Below are 18442 nucleotides of genomic sequence, written 5' to 3' on the forward strand. Positions count from 1 at the left end.
TCTCTCTCTTCTAGCTCTGCACAATGGGAACCCCAATAATCCAGATTGGGGCTTTTGGGGTCCTACAATAATATAAACATTTAATGGTATTATTTTTACTGCTACAGTGGGAAGAGGTTGTGCTTACATTGTGTTCTGAATATAGCAAGGCTTGGGCTTAGTCTGCTCTATTGTGACAGATTTTAAAAAGATAGGACCCCTCACTGAATTCACTTTGCCTCCTGCAATTTTATTTCATCCTCCCTTGTGATTATAGTTCTGTTGGTGAGTTCCTGTTGGAGAAACTGTCTTCAAAATAGCCCAGTCCTAGTCCATTCATGGCCTTAGAAATTAGGGCCAGGCCATTGAATTTGAACTGCTTCCCATCGACAATTTTACAGATGTCAATATTGCACCACCATAAATCCTCCTGAAATAAAATTGTTATGTTAACAATTCTAAGGACTGGTCTATATGGGGGGAGGGGAGAATTGATCTAAGTTATGCAACTTCAGCTACATGAATAACTTAGCTGAAGTCGATGTACTTAGACCTACTCACCCTGGTGTCTTCACTGTGGTGAGTCAACTGCTGCCGCTCCCCCATTGACTCTGCCTGTGCCTCTCGCGGCGGCGGAGTACAGGAGTCCATGGGAGAGCACTCGGGGGGGTTGATTTATCGCGTCTAGACTAGATGCGATAAATTGACCCCTGTTGGATTGATTGCTGCCCGCCGATCTGGCGGGTAGTATAGACATACCCTAAAACTAATACAGTAGCTATTAGTAAATTTTCATGCAATTTACCTATTTAAAAGTGAATTATAGAGGCACCTGATAAGTCAGGAGATTGGCAATAGGCTAGTGAATATTTTACCTAAAAATTACCTAATCACATTCAGCCCTGCTGGATTATATTGGAAAGAATCTGTTTTATGATGGCTGTTCAGTAGCCTAAGTGAAATGAGTTAGTTAATGTAGTTCCTAGGGATAGATGTCTGCATCATAACTTTATTGGCAGTCTCAGAAGAGAGCTCAAAGGCTGAATGGATAAAGTTACTGAACTATCCTCTCAGCCTACATACACAATTCCTCCGGGTAAGGTTTAAGGAACACTAGGGTTTGATAATGTGAGGAATGTTGGACTGCTGCCCACCATACTATGGCCACTTTGCAAGTAAATATAAGACTTCTGTCAATTCATTCACTGTTTATTTCAGTGCATTCTCTAAAATAGGTGAAATACCAAACTATATGTATGTAATCACATCACATTGTTTATTGTATCCAAAAGGCAGAACAAGAGAAAAAAATAAGTACAGACCAGCATACATGAACTATTGTCACAAATCATGGGTGATAAAGAGTCATCAGAAGTGCATGTAAGATAAGATTCAGGACACATTACAATTCACCAAGAATTCTTATGGTTTAATTTAGTTAGGGTTATTCAAAAAACAATTCTCTCTTTTCCTTTCTCAGTCCAGAACCCACTCCACCCCCACAAGCAGCATTGAGAAACTAAAACAGAGAGGAAAGTAGGTCAACAAAGGAAACTGAAGCTCTCAATGGTGATTTGTAAGGTTCAGGATGAAAGGTGCCTTTTAGGATTTCAAGGAAGTGGGGCCATGGAGACAGGTATAGATATGACCTGATCCCTGACTGGCAGCAGGAAAAGAAAGAAGCACATGGGGAGAGCTAGTTAGCAAGAACTTATTTTTTGCCCTATTAAAGACCTTAATTTGCATTCATTGATTTGATTTTCATGCCCACATTGTGCATGGTGCATGTGAATTCATAGCCAGCCTGTTTGATTTGGAAGCATATTTAGTTTCTCCCTCAGCTGACAATGGCTCACAAACCAAACTTTTGTTGAATATAGATATATTTTGGATATATTTATATTGGGACCAGTCTTGTAAAATGGTTTTAATCAGTAAGATTTTCAAAGTTCTCCTTATTCTTTCACGGTTAGTAATACACCAATATTTATTTCTAATGTTATTGTCTGCCTGCATGTATTATTTCTGCTGGCTGAAGTGTCTGCCTTACATTGACAGGAAAATGAATAATTTATTTAATCATTCATAGAACATTATTCAGTAAATGCAAGACAAATAGGATATGGGGAGTTTACACAACCTCAATCATGCAGTCTAGTCTTAAGTCACGTCCACAATATTCAACTATTAAGACCCCAAGGATTCAGACTTTGTCCTTAAGCAAACTTTACTTGCCTATTTAGAAGCAGACTCAGTGCGCAGAGTGAGTTCACTACCATCCAAGACCGTGCCTTACTAGCAAACTTGGTAATTCACTACTGACCAGTAATGTTGGAAATTGTAGTGTAAACAGGAATTGCGTGTTTTTACTATATTGTCTAAGGTGCTAAAAATGCCCAAGTCCTGTCTACACTAAGCTTCCACTGTTGCTACAAGTGGAGCTATACCACTGGTAAATTATGGCTATGAAGTTTCCTTGTGTAGACAAGATCCCAAAATGGTGAGCACTCCCAAATGTCCATATAGCAACCATATGCCAGGCTCATCCTCTGACAGCATTCAAGATGACTGGCACATGAATTTTACAGAGTTCCATTAACTTTAGAATGCTTGGTGTTTTGAATGGTCCCAATAGTCAGGTACAGCAGGATACCCAGTGCACTGTTAACACTTAACTGCATCATAAGACTTAAAGGATAAGAAGATACCATTTAAATTAATTTAAAGCCCTCTCCACCTAGCTATTGGGGCTATTCAGCAGGGTACATTCAAAACTATAGAATTTTGTACAATTATTTTGTTGGTTACCTGTATCAGTAATCTGCAAATGGTGCTATAAAAATCTAACTGTAGAATGATGTGCTCATCATCCCAAATGGTGTCTGGGGAACTTCAGCACAAGATTTTTAACAACTTCTTTTCCTTCTATTGCAGGTTTAGTGACAGCTATTCCCATCCAATTGCCAGATCCAGCTCTCTATTATGCTTCAACATGGACTTTGCGGTTGATATTCCACTACTGATTGATCATCAGTAGCAAATGAGCCCTGCCTACACAGGTACATCCCAGTTTTTCCACTACTGAATGATTTTATAACTTTTCAAAATACCCTGAAGTTGTAAAAATGCAATTATAAAACAAATACATCTAATTCAAAATAAAAACATTAACAACATTATGGAACTGTGCAATGTTGGATAATGCAGGAATTTTGAGCTGAACATGGCTTGGAAATTGAACATTATTATTGTTTATAAAAGACATACAAGTAAATTAGAAAGAGGACAATACCAAATAGAAAACTTTTGAAAATACTCATTTTGACCACTGCTTCTCTGACAATTAATGCAGCTTCTCTTCATTTAGTTGCAGGAGACTTGATACATTTAAAAGTAAACAATTATTTTAAACATGTCCCAATAAAACTTTCACTGTTGTTAAAAGTAAAAACTGCATCCCAACAAATTTTAATCCCTCCTTTTCCCCTGAAAAAAGGTATCATCTACCTAAGGGTAGATCTCTATAATGTCTTTTTGAACAGGTCTGGGTTATGGAGAGGTAATATTGAAAAAGTGACTGCATTTGCCCATGGCTTGATGCAGGTTATTTGCAGGTGATTTGTCCATAGATGTTAGGTTTACATTTCTCTTTACGTAACACAAGTATTTTGACTACAGATGTGTTAGGTACCTCAGAAGAGCCATTTTTTTGCATTTAATTATGTAGCTGACTGGTATGTTTTTGGACAATGAATGGAAATTCAGATTTGGTTTTGAAATACACTAATCAGTGTTCACTAGAGGGAACAAAAAATGGTACCAAAACTTTAGTACTGCTTTCCCTCATTCTACCAAAAATATTATGACTTTTGATTTAATTTGTTCATAAATTGAATGCTACCCCAGATGTGACTAATCTTTCATTAGCAACGTGTTTTACAGGATGATTTGGATAACTGAAAACTTTATATTCTGAAACACTCTTTCCATCTAGTTTTGAGAACTGCAGAGACCATTTTAGTCTTGTTCAATATACTTCTGTACAGGTGCACACAACAATATATGAAGCATTTCCCATTAATAGGTCTCACACAGAGCTGACCTCTCTAAAATGCCAAACATTTTAAAACTGTTTATGAAATGCATTTCTTTAAACCAGCTGAAAATCTGCACATTTGGGTTTGAAAGGGATAGCAGTACTATTTATCATACATGCTTGGAATCTTTACGAGCATGATGGCAGTGGGAAGATGCAAAAATAGAGTTAAACCCAGTGTTTCTTTCTATTAAAAAATACAGCCTCATATATCTTCATTCTAGTTTGTCTACCCAAGACATGTGTTGTACTGGTGAGGAACAGGGAAAGGGCCAGGATAGCAGTGGATGTACAGTTCAGCACATCTCTTCAGCAGCCTCTGCTGGCATGATGCATGCAGAAGCCCAAATTAAAAGCTGCTTCTCCCCAGGAAGACAGTAGCAGCAATACCACAGGCCCTACTTTGAGCTGAATCCCTCTTGGGGAGCAGGAGATGTAATGGGGCCTTGATGACCCCAGGAGATGTAATTTATATTGTCCTGCTGCAGCACTAGTAAATTTGGCCCTAAGCCTTTCCCCGTTCTTTGACAGTCTCATCTCTTCATTCATCCCTAAAGTGCTACCTGTATACAAATTATACTGAATATTGAATACATGTAACTCACAATGAATAAAAGTGGATAACGAGTGAGAGTAAAGCATGTATCTCCATTCAGATGAAACTTGTGTTCTTCTTACAACTCACATTTACTTTTTAAGAGATGTTAACAGTCAAACAATTTTACAGGAGAATTTTCTTAGCATTCATGAAGAAATTCTGTATGATGTTCACTGTAATTCACTCAAGCCACAGGACTGCCCATCAGCCTTTCTTGCCGAAGAGCAACCAATCTCTGGAACCACTTTTCCTCTGCTTCTGCCTTCTCAATGAATAGCTGTAGAGGGGGAGGGAAGAAAACTAATTTTAACCTTCTGTTGTTGATTGGGTTTTGATAATACCGTATTGCATATTTTACTGCTGTCAAAAACAAAAAAGTGCAACCAAACATGGAAATGAAATACAAAATTTGTGTTAAAAGGTTGAGATTTTAATCATATGAACATCAAGAAATTTAAAGTTATGGCTTCCACAGCAATTGCAGCTCTGTCATATTGTATAGCTAGTACATCTATATTGAACATATGCAATATAATACAGCAAAATACTATAAATTCAGCGTGTATATCTGAATTAGTTGCTGTAGAAGCTTTATATTTGTTTCCTTTACTTCTGTGTGACTGAAATTTCAAATATAAACACTGCATTAATATAGTTCTTTGAATTAAATACAATCATCCTATGGCGTGGATGGAAGTAGGAAACCACAGCTGTGTGCTGAAATAATGGCAGAAGCTTGGAAATATCCATTAGCAGAACTAAAAAGCACAAACATGAGATTCCACTTAATTAGGAGTGCATAAAATGTGTGAGCCAACTTTCACTTTGATATTGGATTGAGGTGGAATTTTATAATGTGCATGAGGTCAGATAGAATTCCCACAGCCAGAAGTCAAGCCTGGTCAACATGGGAAAGTTGTACTGGTTTAATTAGTTTTTAAACTAATTTAGTTAAACTGGTTCAAACTCTTGTGTGGACACACTTATTTCCATTTAAAAGTTTCCACACAGGAGTTTGAACCAGTTTAGCTATATTGATTTAAACTCACACCTTAGTTTAAACCAGTTTAACTCACGAATGTAGCTAGAGTTTGATGGTATTCAGAGGGTATGTCTACACAATACTGCAATGTAAGCCTAGGCTCAGGCTCAACCCCAAACCTCATTTCTGTCTATACACAATTCTGTCTGACTCAGGCCATCAGGCCCTCTAGCCCAGACCTGCAAGGGGGCCGGGTTCAAGCTCGAGTCCTACAGGACTCAAGCCCAAACTTCTCCGTCATTTAGCATGGATGCAACGTGGGTCTGGGCCCTCCCAGACTCAGGTACTGACAGTCTGCCAACACTATCCCACAATCCCATGGGAAGTGTCCTTTGTCCTTCCTATCCCAAGACAATCCAGTTGACTCCCCGATTCAAGTACAGCTGCTCGGCGTTTAAGCTTCATTTTATCTGCTGAGTTGCAAGCAGAGTGAACCTTCTCCTGCATTTGTAATGGCTATTGACATGAAGAATTCTTTTGTCAAGCACTGCTACCTGGTCATGAGAGCAGTCAGATTTTGGTTAATCTTTAGTGTGAGGTGAGCAAAATATTCAACTTAGCAAGAGTTCTAGGAATGATTATGTGTACCAGAAAATAGCGAAGAAGCTGGCAGTGCTAGGGATTCAAACTGGTGGACTAGTGCAAGGAACAGATTAAGCGGCTCGAGAATGACTACTGAACAGACAGGGATAAGAACCACACCTCTGGGAACTCACCGTCATCCTGCCTTTTTTACAAGGAGTTTGACTGGTGCTGGGTACTGCACCGAGCACTGAGCCAATAGCGCTTCATGACAGCCCAGTCAGCCAGGATGGCAACCTTCTGACCCCAGAATCCAGTATCCAACTGGAAAGGAGCCAGCAAGTGCTGGACCCAGCTGCTAGAGTGACTCTGGTGCTCACGCTGGTCCCCGAGGAGGCTTTGCTACTGGAGCAGCTGCAACAAATCCTAGGTCTCTCTTTGGAAGAGCTGTTTGATGACTTCCCCCCAGAGGAGCAGCTCATTGTGGAACCAACAGCAGAAACACAAGAAGCAGAAGTAGCCCCTCAGCCTGGTAAGTTTCTGGCTCCATGTCTGTTGTTATTAATATAAGGATAGGAGGGATTTCTGGTTTATGACCCCATGCAAAATTTATTACAAGCCACAGGCAGCAGTGTGTGTCCACCTTGGCACCACTTCCTCTTCCGCATATCACTGCATGGAATTCAAAATGGAGACCAGGAAGTGCATGTCTCTACATCAAGCCATACTGTAAATCCACAGTTCTTGCCACAGGCCCTCTATTGGTGGGAATTGGGTCCCAGCCTGTCTGTAAAGATAGACTCCCGATAAGCAGAAAACCCTGGCATGAAATTTTCCAGTGCAGCCTACACTGGCATCCATAAATTGGCCTCTGTGGTCCACAATGACCTGCATAACAATGGAGTAGTACACTTAGTGGTTATGTACTCATGTGTTCCTTGAGGAGGGTAAACTATGGACGCGCAAGTCCAATCAATGGCCACGATGCAGTTTGAAAACCCCATTCTCTCAGAACCAGCAATTTCTTCAGGGACATTGTTTGTACCCACCACTTTTGGGTAAATCACTTGCCTGATTGCCTCAGTAACCTCCACCCTCATTTTATCCGCAGTTGACCTGCCAGCATCAAACTGGTTAGCAATGGATCTTTAGCAGTCTGGAGTAGCCAGCTGCCAGAGAGTTATAGCAACCTGCTTCTGGACTAGTATGGCCACCCTTATGCATGTGTCCTGATGTTGGAGATCAAAACAAGCCACTTGCAAAGCTCCAAAAATATAGCTTTCTTCATGCAGAAGTTTGGGAGCCACTACTGGTCATCCCATGTCAGTATGCACTGGTGGCCCTGCTCCAGAAGGGCAGGTCTACATAGGGGGATCAGAAGTTATACCAAGAGTCCTGAGCAACATCAACCTGTTTGAGGCTTCCATTTCTGTATCATCCTCCTTTTCCAACAGGTGCCTTCAGTAGTCAGAAAACATCCACAGAATGTCCACTAGCATCTCATGGATGCTCTTCCAGTTTCCCGAAACAAGAGTGAAAGCCCAAGCAGAAGAAGCTCTTCAAATGGTGACTCCTCCATGTTGCTAGTTCTGGTTGCTGGGAGCATGCAGACTCAAGAGCTGGCTCAGCAGGGGATGTTGGTGGGATGTGACAGCTTTCTGTAACATGCAGGGTGGACAGGCAAGTTTTCCCACACTGCACTACGAACCCAGGGCTAGAGCAGCCACAGTTGGGGAGGGCACAAGGAACCCAGAATATGGTAGTTTGACTCTGGTCTGTGTACTGCAATATGGATGCAAGGGCCCAGTTTGGGGCCCAGGTCCAGAAATTGTAAACCTAGGGTCATAATTAATGTAGATGCTCAAGCTCTGGGCTGACAAACCCAGGGTCTGTGGACTTGAGTCTCACTAACGCTGGGGTTACACTGCAGTGTAAGCATACTCTTAATCACACTGGTTCACCAATTATCAAACCACAGAAACTTGCAAACAGTTTCCATTGACTTTTCATAGATTTGCACAGGGACTTAAATTGAATTAATGGCTTTAGGAAATCTCTACAACTCTGAAAATGTAGGAATTTTTAGGGGACAGTGTTTGATTCATCCATTGGTTGTATACAATGTAATTTGTATATTTCTCACTCTCATTTTATACTGTATATTAACTGGACGCATAATTAGAATGGATAATTATCTTATGGGTTAAAAAAAAAGATCAAATGATTCATGAAGAAGCAGGCCAAAGAGACTGCTCCAGTTATTACTCAACAGAGGTAACTTTTCAAAAGGATTGGGTCATACTTTTCTCTATGGAATCTTAAAACTTCCATGTTTTCATCACACCCTTTCTACTATTTTCCCTCTAAAGCTACAACAACTTCTGCCATTCTCTGCTCAGGCATCTCTGTTACAGGGTCATGTAACACAGCAGTAATAAGTACATCCTGGATAAATGTAAGTTAAAAGATAGTTTTTTTTTTTAAGGCAGACTGTCACTCATTCACTTTAAAATTTCACTTTCACCCAGAACCGTGTTGGACCCATCTCCTAACACGTCACTATTTTAGATTATGTGGGTTGTGTGATCCTTTTCCAGCCAATGGTGAGCTCATCAGTAAATAGTCTTTGGAACCTAGAGTCTTTGACAATCAACACTGCAAAAGTATTAGTTCATGTGACCTGGACTCCACCGAGTAGATCTTGTTATTTCAAGGGTGCAATAAATATCAACACACTTACATTTGGATGCGCTAAAGAGTTATCATCTTGGTACTTTATGGCAGTAGGAATGTTGCCAGGTGCTATTTCTTTTTCAGTATTAGGCAGATCGACAGTTCCCACTCCTACAGTTGCAGGTTCACATTTTAGTTCACCAGGTTCTGTTGACTAAAAGGAAAAAAACAACAACATTTGGATGCTATCAAGGATGTAGAATACCATTCCTGATAAACACCGAAGCATTATAATATACCTTTGCATTCAACTTTCTTAACATGTTCAGATTACAGCCATTAAATAACAAATCCACAAAACAATCATCATCATCTTTATACTTTTCCAAATGGATAACAGGAACTGCCTGCACATGTCAGACTGGTGATATGAAGTGAGGGAGAAGCACTGCCAAGTAGGAAAGCAAAAGAGCAGAGCTGCTGATTTTTTTTCCATAGAGCACATTTATTGAAAAATTGTGTGAAACTTTTAAAGTAAATACATACTTGAAAAGACAATAATTGTACTCTTTTCAATGGAATACTCAGTGCCGATTAAAAACATTCCATTATCTCAATGGAACACTCATTTGCTTATGCACTTTCTCTTATAAAGGGAAGAGTGTGTGGTTTCTGAACAAAGACAAAAGCCTGGTCCACACTTAAAAATTAGATCGACCTATGTCGCTTAGGGCTGTGAAAAATTTTGCATCCTGAGCACCACAGTTAGGTTGAAATAAACACCAATGTAGACACAGTTAAGTGGACAGAAAAATTTCTGTCCATCTAGCTACTGCATCTCAGAGAGGTGCATTAACTATATACAGGGTTTTTCCCTTGATGTAGGAAGCATCTACACTACGTGCTGTAGAGGAATAGCTGCAGCTGTGCCACTGTAGCGCTTGTAGTATAGACATAGCTTCAATGGCCAGAGTAGGTCACAATTTTTAAACCTGGATGTCTTAAGTCATATTTAGGCACTGAAATAAAAGTGGCCTGACTTTCAGAGTTGCGGAGCCCTCTGAAAATCAGTCCACTTTTATTTTGGTGCATAAATATATTTTTAGTAGTCTAGCTTTAAAAATGTTTACCTTTTATATTAGTACGAACATAAACTACCTTATTGCCTTTGCACAATGATTTGTCTAACCCTCGCCCCTCCCTTTTTCTTTACACCTTTGTGTTCTGACATAATGACTTTTAAAAAAAATGTTCTAAAGAACCAAACTCCTAAGCCGGGCCTTGACCATCTTGCTATTTTGACAATATATTTCACCTCATCCTAAACTCTCATGCATTTCCAGTCCTGTCACTCATCCTCACTTCAACATCAATTCAAGTATCTATGTACATGTTTGAACTCTGATACTGGGAATGAGGATTGCCAACGTGACGTGTCAAGGGAAATTGCATTAATGCTGCAGCTTCCACCTGGCACCCCAGGCGGGTTATACACAAAGATAGGCTATTGACAACTTACCTTTTTGACTTCTTTACTTGATCTGAATGTCTGTGGAACAAAAGAGTCACTTTCAATAGCTTCAATTTCTTTTACTCGTTTCACTTGTTCTACCAAGGTGGCTTGGTCTACAAAAGAGAGGATAATGTCAGTATATTTCAGTTTAAGCTTATGATCAGTGCTGTGCCTAAGCAATACTATCTCTAGATATTTTACTATTTATGAAACATGTACTAGGAAAAAACCTTCAATGAAAGCTAAAATATTCTGTTACAAAGAAACATTCCTGCTTTATTAAGAACAAGAAGAGCAATTACGCTGTAATTGCTTTATTCATGATGCTGACATAAAAATGTGCTACTTACATGTTAACAGTGCCAGAACTGCAGTGTTTGGATGTATTGAAAAAACCAGGGATTCGGGAATAGTGTGGTTTTCGTAACAAATGTCCATTAAAAGAGAAAGTTACTTACCTTTTAGTAATTGGAGCGCCTTTGAGATGTGTGGTCCCTATCTGTATTCCACTATGGGCATGCAAATACTCCATGCGCCCAGAGCCAAAGAATTTTGAAAGGCGTGTCCGTTGGTCTGCAGATACGCCTTGGTTCACCTCATGCCTCTAACTGAGGAGATAAAGGGCAGGACAAATCAACCACCTCTCCAGTTCCTTCTCCACCTTGAATCAGACGAGATCTGAAGCAGAAGGGAAGGAGGGTGGGTAGTGGAATATAGATAGGCATATAGATCTCCAGTTACTATAAGGTAATTAACTGTCTCCTCTTCTTCGAGTGTTGGTCCCTAAATGTAAGTCCAGTGTGGGTGACTGACAAGCAGTACTCATATAGGAGGAGGGTGCGAAGTCATAAATGGCAGAGCCGAACAAAAGCACTGTTGTTCCAACGGATGCATCAGCAGAGAAGTCGTGTACCAAGGCGTAACTCCACATAGCTGCCTTGCAGATGTCAAGTAGAGGCACCTCTTGAAATGATGCCATAGATGTTGCTTGTGCTCTTGTGGAATAAGCTCTTACCAAGGAGAAGGGGGAAGATTAGACAGCTGATAGAGCAAAATACAGACCGAGATCCATTATGAGATTCTTTGAGAGGCTTTAGCCTAACCCTTTTCACTACTGTGACAAATAGTCCAGGGGATTTCCATATTGTTTTCGTTCTCTGCAGGTAAAAGGCTAAGGCTTGCTGAATGTCAAGGGATTGGAAGCTCCTTTCTTCTGAGAATGTGTGAGGTTTTGAGATGAACGTAGGTAAGTGGATAGATTGGTTCAGGTGAAACTCAGACTATTTTGGGGGTGAATTTAGGGTGTAAACGCAATGAAACCTTGTCCTTATGGAATAGCGTAAGGAGGATCCACCATCAATGCCCAGGCTCACCAATTCTCTCAACTGAGGTCATGGCTACCAGGAATGGACCTTCATGGATAGGGAATACATGGAACAAGAAGCTAATGGTTCAAAAGGAGGCTTAGTAAGTACTGAAAGAACAAGGTTAAATCCCCATGGAGGAATATGTGTTTTTTAATAGGCAGAAAAGTTCTGATTAGGGCTTTCCAGAATTTGCTCATCAGAGGGTGTGCAAAGATTGAGTAGTCCTGTGAAGGCAGATGGTATGCACTAACTGCTGCCAAGTGGACCCAAAAGGAACTGACAGACAAACCTGCTGTCTTCAAGGAAAGAATACAGTCCAGAATGAAAGCAATAACTGTGGCTTCTGGAGAAATAAGTCTTGGATGCATCCACAAAGTGTAACGCTTCCACTTGGCTAGGTAACATTTTCTATCGGAATCTTTCCTACTATTAGAAAGGATGTTCTGTACAGCTTCTGAACACAATGGCTCGGAGAACAATGCCCATTAAAAAAACAGGCTCTGAGATGAAGTGGACATGGGTTAGGATGCCTGATCTTGCCATTCCCTTGAGTCATGAGACCAGGAAATGTAGGAATGATTGGTGCCCAAGATGACATGCATAGGAGGTTTGGGAACCAAAACCGTCCATGCCAGTTGGGAGCAATGAGAATGACTCATACCCTGTCCAGCCGAATCTTGCACAAAACTTGAGGCAGGAGTAGCAGTGGAGGAAAGGTATAGTTCTGATGGTCTGACCATGGAAGGAATAGTGTGTCGCCCTGTGAGTGGTGACCCAGGGCTCCTCTGGAACAGTGTAGATTGCACTTCCTGTTTGATTGGGAGGCGAATGGGGGGGTCCCCCACAGAGTGAAAATATTGTTTGCCAGAGAGTCTTGAAGTTCCTGCTTGTGATAGACAGCAAAGTGCTGAGAGAGTCCGCTAGCACAGTATTTCTCAACGACTGGTCTGTGGACTGGCACCAGTCCCTAAAATCTCCCTGACACAGTTTAGGAAGGCAGCAAGTTGGTCCCTGGTATCTGAAAGGTTGAGAAACTCAGTGCTAGCACTTTCTGGTTTTCTAGGAGGTTGACTGCTGAAGGGTAATCTGATTGCTGATGCACCAGTTAGACAGACCGAGCGCTTCTGCGCACAGGGAGATGGGGGTGAATCTAACCCTTTCTTGTTTGTTGATGTAAAAGACAGTTGTAATTTTGTCTGACATTATGAGGACATGGTAAATAAATGAGAGGAAGGTTTTGAAAGCCCTTTAAAGTGCTTGTAGCTCTAGAACATTGATGTGCTTCCTAGACTCTCGAGGTGTCCAGGTTTACTGTTATCCATGCAAGCTCCCCAACCAATAGAGATGTGTCAGTAGTGATTGTCCTGTCTAGTGCAGAGGCAAGAAAGGGAATGCTGACACAAACCCAATGGGGATTCTTCCACCATGACAGGGACCATATCACTTTGGTGTCAAGAGTCACTGTGATGGTCATGGATTGTCAGTTTGGCAAGTACACAGTTTGAAGCCACTCTTGTAGGCAACAAAGGTGTAGTTTTGGAAAAGGTGTGACGTAAGTGCATGAGGCCCCATGGCCTAGGGGGGAGGAGAGAGGTCTCACAGGCTGTCTGGTAGGGTTGTAAACTTTCTGATTGCAGAAAACCAAACATCCTTGCCCTGCCCCTTCTCTGAGGCCCCGCCGCTCACTCCATCCCCCCCTCACTTGCTCTCCCCCACCCTCGCTCACTTGATCATTTTCACCAGGCTGGGGCACAGGGTTGGGATGCGGGAAGGGGTGAGAGCTCCAGCTGGGAGTGCAGGCTGGTGATGAGGGGTTTGGGGTTCAGGAAGGGGCTCCAGGCTGGGGCCAAGGGGTTCGGAGTGCAGAAGAGGGTGCAGGCTCTGGGAGGGAGTTTGGGATCAGGAGGGAGCTCAAGGATGGACAGGGGGTTGAGGGTATGGTTCCCGGCCAATGGGAACTGCAGAGCCAACATTCGGAGCAGGGGCAGTATGTGGAACCCCCTGGCCGTCCCTGCGCCTAGAAGCTGGACATGCTTGCTGTTTCCGGGAGCCAGGGCAGGCAGGGAGCCTGCCTTCACCCTGCTTGATGCTGATCGGACTTTTAGCAGCTTGGTCAGCAGTGCTGACTGGAGCCGCCAGGGTTCCTTTTTGACTGGGCGTTCCGGTTGAAAACCAGATGCCTGGTAACCCTACTCTCTAGAGTGGTTTATGATCTAGTCTATAACAACATTCATAGCCTGAAACCTGTCTCTTGGCAAGAAACTCTTTCCGTGATGGAATTGAAGGATGTCCCAATGAAGGCCAAAGTCTGTGTAAGGGTGAGAATGGATTTTTCAGCATTTATGTTGACCCACAGAGAGGACCTGTAGCACCGTTGAAGTCGATGCCTGAGTGTCTTAGCGTGATCTGGTGACAAGGAGCCAATCGTTGAGGCAGGGGAAGATGGTGAACTCACGGCATCCTATATAAGTTGCTACTACAGAAAACACTTTGGTAAAGACCCTGGGGTCGGCCGCAATGCTGAAAGGGCATACTCTGTACTGGAAGTGGTTGGAGCCAACTATGAATTTGAGGAAGCGTCAGTGAGTGGGGTAAATGTCCATGTGAAAGTAGGTGTCCTTCATGTGGAGAGCTGTGAACCATGTTTTTTTCCAGGAATGGAATTATAGATGCCAACGTGATCATGAAAAACTTGAGTTTGCAAATAAAGTGGTTGAGAATGGGTCTCCAATTGCCCTTCTTTTTGGGGACTAGGAAATATGTTGAGTAAAAACCCCTCCCTTGGAACTGCTTTATCACTCAGTGCTGTAAGAAACGTTCCCCTTCTTGATTGAGAACATTCTTGCAAGAGTGGCCCCCGACACAGGGTGGGGAAGAGGTTTTTGGAGAGGGTAAAGATGCAAACTTCATTGTATAGCCAGAATGGATGATGCTGAGCACTCATTTGTCTATTGTTATTGCACTCCAGTTGTTGAAAAAGAGTGCTAGACAACCCCCAAAGGGTGTGTGGGAGTCGGGAAGTGTTGGACTCAGTGGCTTGCAGCTCTCAAGCTCCAGTGAAAAATATTTAGACAAGGGATGGGATTGGAACGAAGAACCTTGCTGCAGAAAGTGTGGGGAAACAGGTCTTCTGAGTGCTCTGCCTCTTACCAGGTGGTCATAAGGTCTCTGGTTAGCCAGCAGTCTAGACTTATATTGTTGGCAGTGGAATTTTCTCTTCAGGGCAGTTGTATATAGTCCCAGGGAAAAGAGGGTGGAGTCTTCTGAAGTGTGTAAGGACTCATCCATCTTCTGATTAAACAGATGAGTCTCATTGAAAGGAAGGAGGGAAGGTCCTTAATGATTTTCTGGACCTCCCTGGGTTGATATTGCTATGCAAATGGAGAGGAAAAGTTTGGGGGACTTCTTAAAAACCTTCATCCTGTCAGGAGAGCTAGGGCTCTCCTGACATCTAGAGTGTGTAATATAGCCACTCTGTTGTCTCAGTGAGGCTTGGGTTAGAAGGGTGGAAGAGGAATCAGTTGGTTCATGTGAAACAGAGAGGTTACTTTAAGAATGAATTTTGGATATGACCTAACTGTAACCTTATCCCAAAAGAATAACACATTGGGGAAGGAGGGAAGTGTTCCATCAGAGCTACTATTTCTCCTAGCCGAGGTAATCGCTATCAGGAAGGCCATGGGTTCGAAGGGAGACCTAATCAGTCCTTTCAGTACCAGGTTTAGGTCCCATGTAGGAGTAGGAAGTCAAGGGTGTGGGAAGAGGTTTGCTATACCCTTGAGGAACTTTTTAGTAGTCGGGTGTGATAGCACTAAGTATCCCTCTGTTGGTTGGCTGTTATAGCCACTATGTGGACTCTGAGAGCGCTTAAAGATAACCCTGATCTTTTTAGGGCCAGTGCATAAGTCTAAGGTAAGTATAAGAGTTGTGGATGGTGGGGAGATTTATTGGAAAGTACACCAAACCTGAAACCTAGATCACTTTTTCAGGTAGATATGTTGTTTTGAGGACTTTTTTCTGTGTAATAATACCTCTTGTACCTCCTTTGACCAGGAGCTTTCTATGTGTTTGAACCAACAAGGAGCCATGCCTTGAGGCATAAAACCACCAAATTGGGATGTAGGATAAGTCCTCTGTCCTGGTAGAGGAGGTACGGAGTGACTGGGAGAGAGATCGGTGGGCACATCGCGAGCTGTGACAGGTAAGGGTACCAGGTCTGTCTTGGTTAAGTAGAGACTATCAGAATGGCATCTCTTTATTTTCAGTAGGACACTTGACAGCAGGGGAAAAGGAGGAAAAGCATAAAGAAGGTCCCTGTCTCATGGGAGGAGAGCATTTCCCAAGGAGTGTTGTCCTATCCCCGCTCTGGAGTAGTAGCATGTACATTTCTTGTTCAGGTAAGTGGCAAACAAGTCTGCCCCATCCCCTGAATAGATTGTGAAGTATTACTGGATCTAGCTCCCATGCATGGTCGTGTCCCCCACTCTCTTTGCCAGGGTCTAGAAGAGACAAAAGTCATCAGCCAGGAATGGCAGAGGAGGCATTGCAGGCTCATCTAGGAAGGAGGAGGATATGGTCCTCAGGGTAACTTCCTCAACTGTGCCCTCATTTTCCTCTACAATTTCTTCCTAAATTTCTGAAGTTCTGGAAGCTGTGGCCAAAGAGGTGTGCCTTGAGGGTTCTTGGGTAGAGCTAGAAGCTTGAGAGGCATGGTGTTGATATGCAGCCCAGGGGTCCCACGATGGCCACAGGGGTGGTGGTGGCATAGAGGTTGGCGGTGGTGCCCAAGGGTGGCTGTACCAAGATGGTGGTGGTGGGGCTAGCTGAGGGTATGCTTGAAGATCCTGTTGATTCTGGGGACCATAAGGCACCTGAGAGGAGTACTGTGATGCTACCTTCTCAGATTCACTATCTGAGTCTTCACTAGAGAGCAGGAAAGCATGACAGGGCAGTGGGAAAAACACCCATGCTCGTGGAAGACTTGGTGTGAAGGTCCTGATTCCAAGGGGAGTAGACTGTGGTCTTCCTCAAGGCAACTAATGCACTGGGATTGCTTGTCTGCAATAGGGATTGCCTATTTGCAAGAGAGGCACTTCTTGAAGCGTGGTGAGCTGGACATACCCTATTGGGAATTCCCCAATAAGGAAAAAAGCGGAAGAAACTAGATTTTTTTTTTTTAAAAGAGAAAAAATAAGATAAGAGAAAAACTACAACTAGAATTACAACTAAGAACGAAAAGGCTAACTAACTATAGAAATGCAAATTGAAAGTAATGGTACTAAGAGACTGTGAATAGCTCTGTCTCTAGCCAGGGCGGTTGAGAAGGAACAGAGGATGGTTAGCCTGCATGCGCTGACTAGCCTCATAGTGCAGCACAAGAAGAGATAGCACATGCATGGACCTAACGGTCACTTCTACCAAAGTTCTCCGATCAGCAGCGCAGGGACACAAGCAGATCTACAGTACAGCACCCATAGGGACACTACTCAAAGAAGAAATTAAGATACATTTGAAATCAGAAAAATAATACAAGAGCAACAGGATTGAAACAGTTAACAAAATAAGGACAATGATGTGCCAAATATTTCCTGTTGTGCACGTGAAATTCTAAATCCATATATGACACCTATGCTTTACAAGACTGCATTTTATTTTGCATAGAGAAAATATAAATGATAAGCTCCATCCATCTGTGCAAACATTCAATGAAAACTCACCTCAAAACAATATTTTAGTGATGATCACGCAAAGAAATTTGTGTAGCTGTCAAATACCCTGATATATTCTTTGTAGAGACATATCATACTAATTTCACAACAACCTTGTTTTCTTTGACAGCTTGTGCAACAAAAATGTCCTGTCTAAAATAATGAGTAGCTTGGGCTTTTCAGTTACATTAACATCTGAAAACAGCATTTGTGCTGCTGTCTGTCTCATTTTCTGCTTCTGCTACGCTCATAGTTAATCTCGCATATCACGTAATCCTCCCCAGCTGGTTCCATGTGCAACTGCAGTGACAGTACAACTTTGGCCCCAACAATGTGGTTATTTTTATTTTCTGTTAATATTGTAACGGCTCTCCTCCCATCTCATATACTTTGGATAACAATTATTGTGTTTATTACAATAGTGCCAAGGGACCAGCCAAGAATGGGGCCGCATTGTGCTAGGAACTGTACAGACACACAGTAGTAGACAGTTCCTGCCATGAAGAACTTTCAGTAAATAGACAAGACAGCAAAAGGTAGAGGAAAAGGGGTATAATGTACAAGCAGAGTAAACAATGAGATGGCCTGAAAATGTCATATTAGTACCATGATTTTTCTTTTTTAAAAATGTTTTGGGGAGGGTTTACTTAGGAAGGGATAAGATGAAAGAAAAGACATGGGAAGGGAGAGGTGAACAATATACTTGCTCATGCCAAATATTCATAAAGCTATACATTGATTGTTGACTATGGATCAGTGAATAAAACATTGTATTAAAAAAGCAGTACTATAACAGTCTTAAGTATTGCTCTGCTATCTACCATTTTAATAATCTGATTGAACATATGAATGAGATTTTTTACTGTTTCTTTTGATAATTGAAAAAATATGGAATAAGGCACTATAATCTTAGAAAGACTAAACCATACTCATTCCCTTATATC

At 42.0% G+C, this 18442-nt stretch overlaps 1 protein-coding gene across 3 annotated transcripts in view; it reads right to left on the reverse strand.

Annotated features, from left to right (window-relative positions):
• Positions 1–1172: 1172 nt before the first annotated feature.
• The window catches only part of RSRC1 (arginine and serine rich coiled-coil 1), a 365671-nt gene continuing 348401 nt past the window's right edge, over positions 1173–18442 (reverse strand). For all 3 annotated transcript variants that reach the window (XM_039488069.1, XM_039488067.1, XM_039488068.1), the window contains 3 exons: positions 10430–10536; positions 8978–9124; positions 1173–4950 (listed from right to left, as the gene is read on the reverse strand). In XM_039488069.1, the coding sequence (XP_039344003.1) occupies positions 4858–4950; positions 8978–9124; positions 10430–10536 (347 nt within the window). In that variant the 3' untranslated portion in view covers positions 1173–4857. The remainder of the gene's footprint in view (positions 4951–8977; positions 9125–10429; positions 10537–18442) is intronic.

Source organism: Mauremys reevesii, linkage group 9 (assembly GCF_016161935.1).
Source record: "Mauremys reevesii isolate NIE-2019 linkage group 9, ASM1616193v1, whole genome shotgun sequence".
Lineage (NCBI taxonomy): Eukaryota > Metazoa > Chordata > Testudines > Geoemydidae > Mauremys > Mauremys reevesii.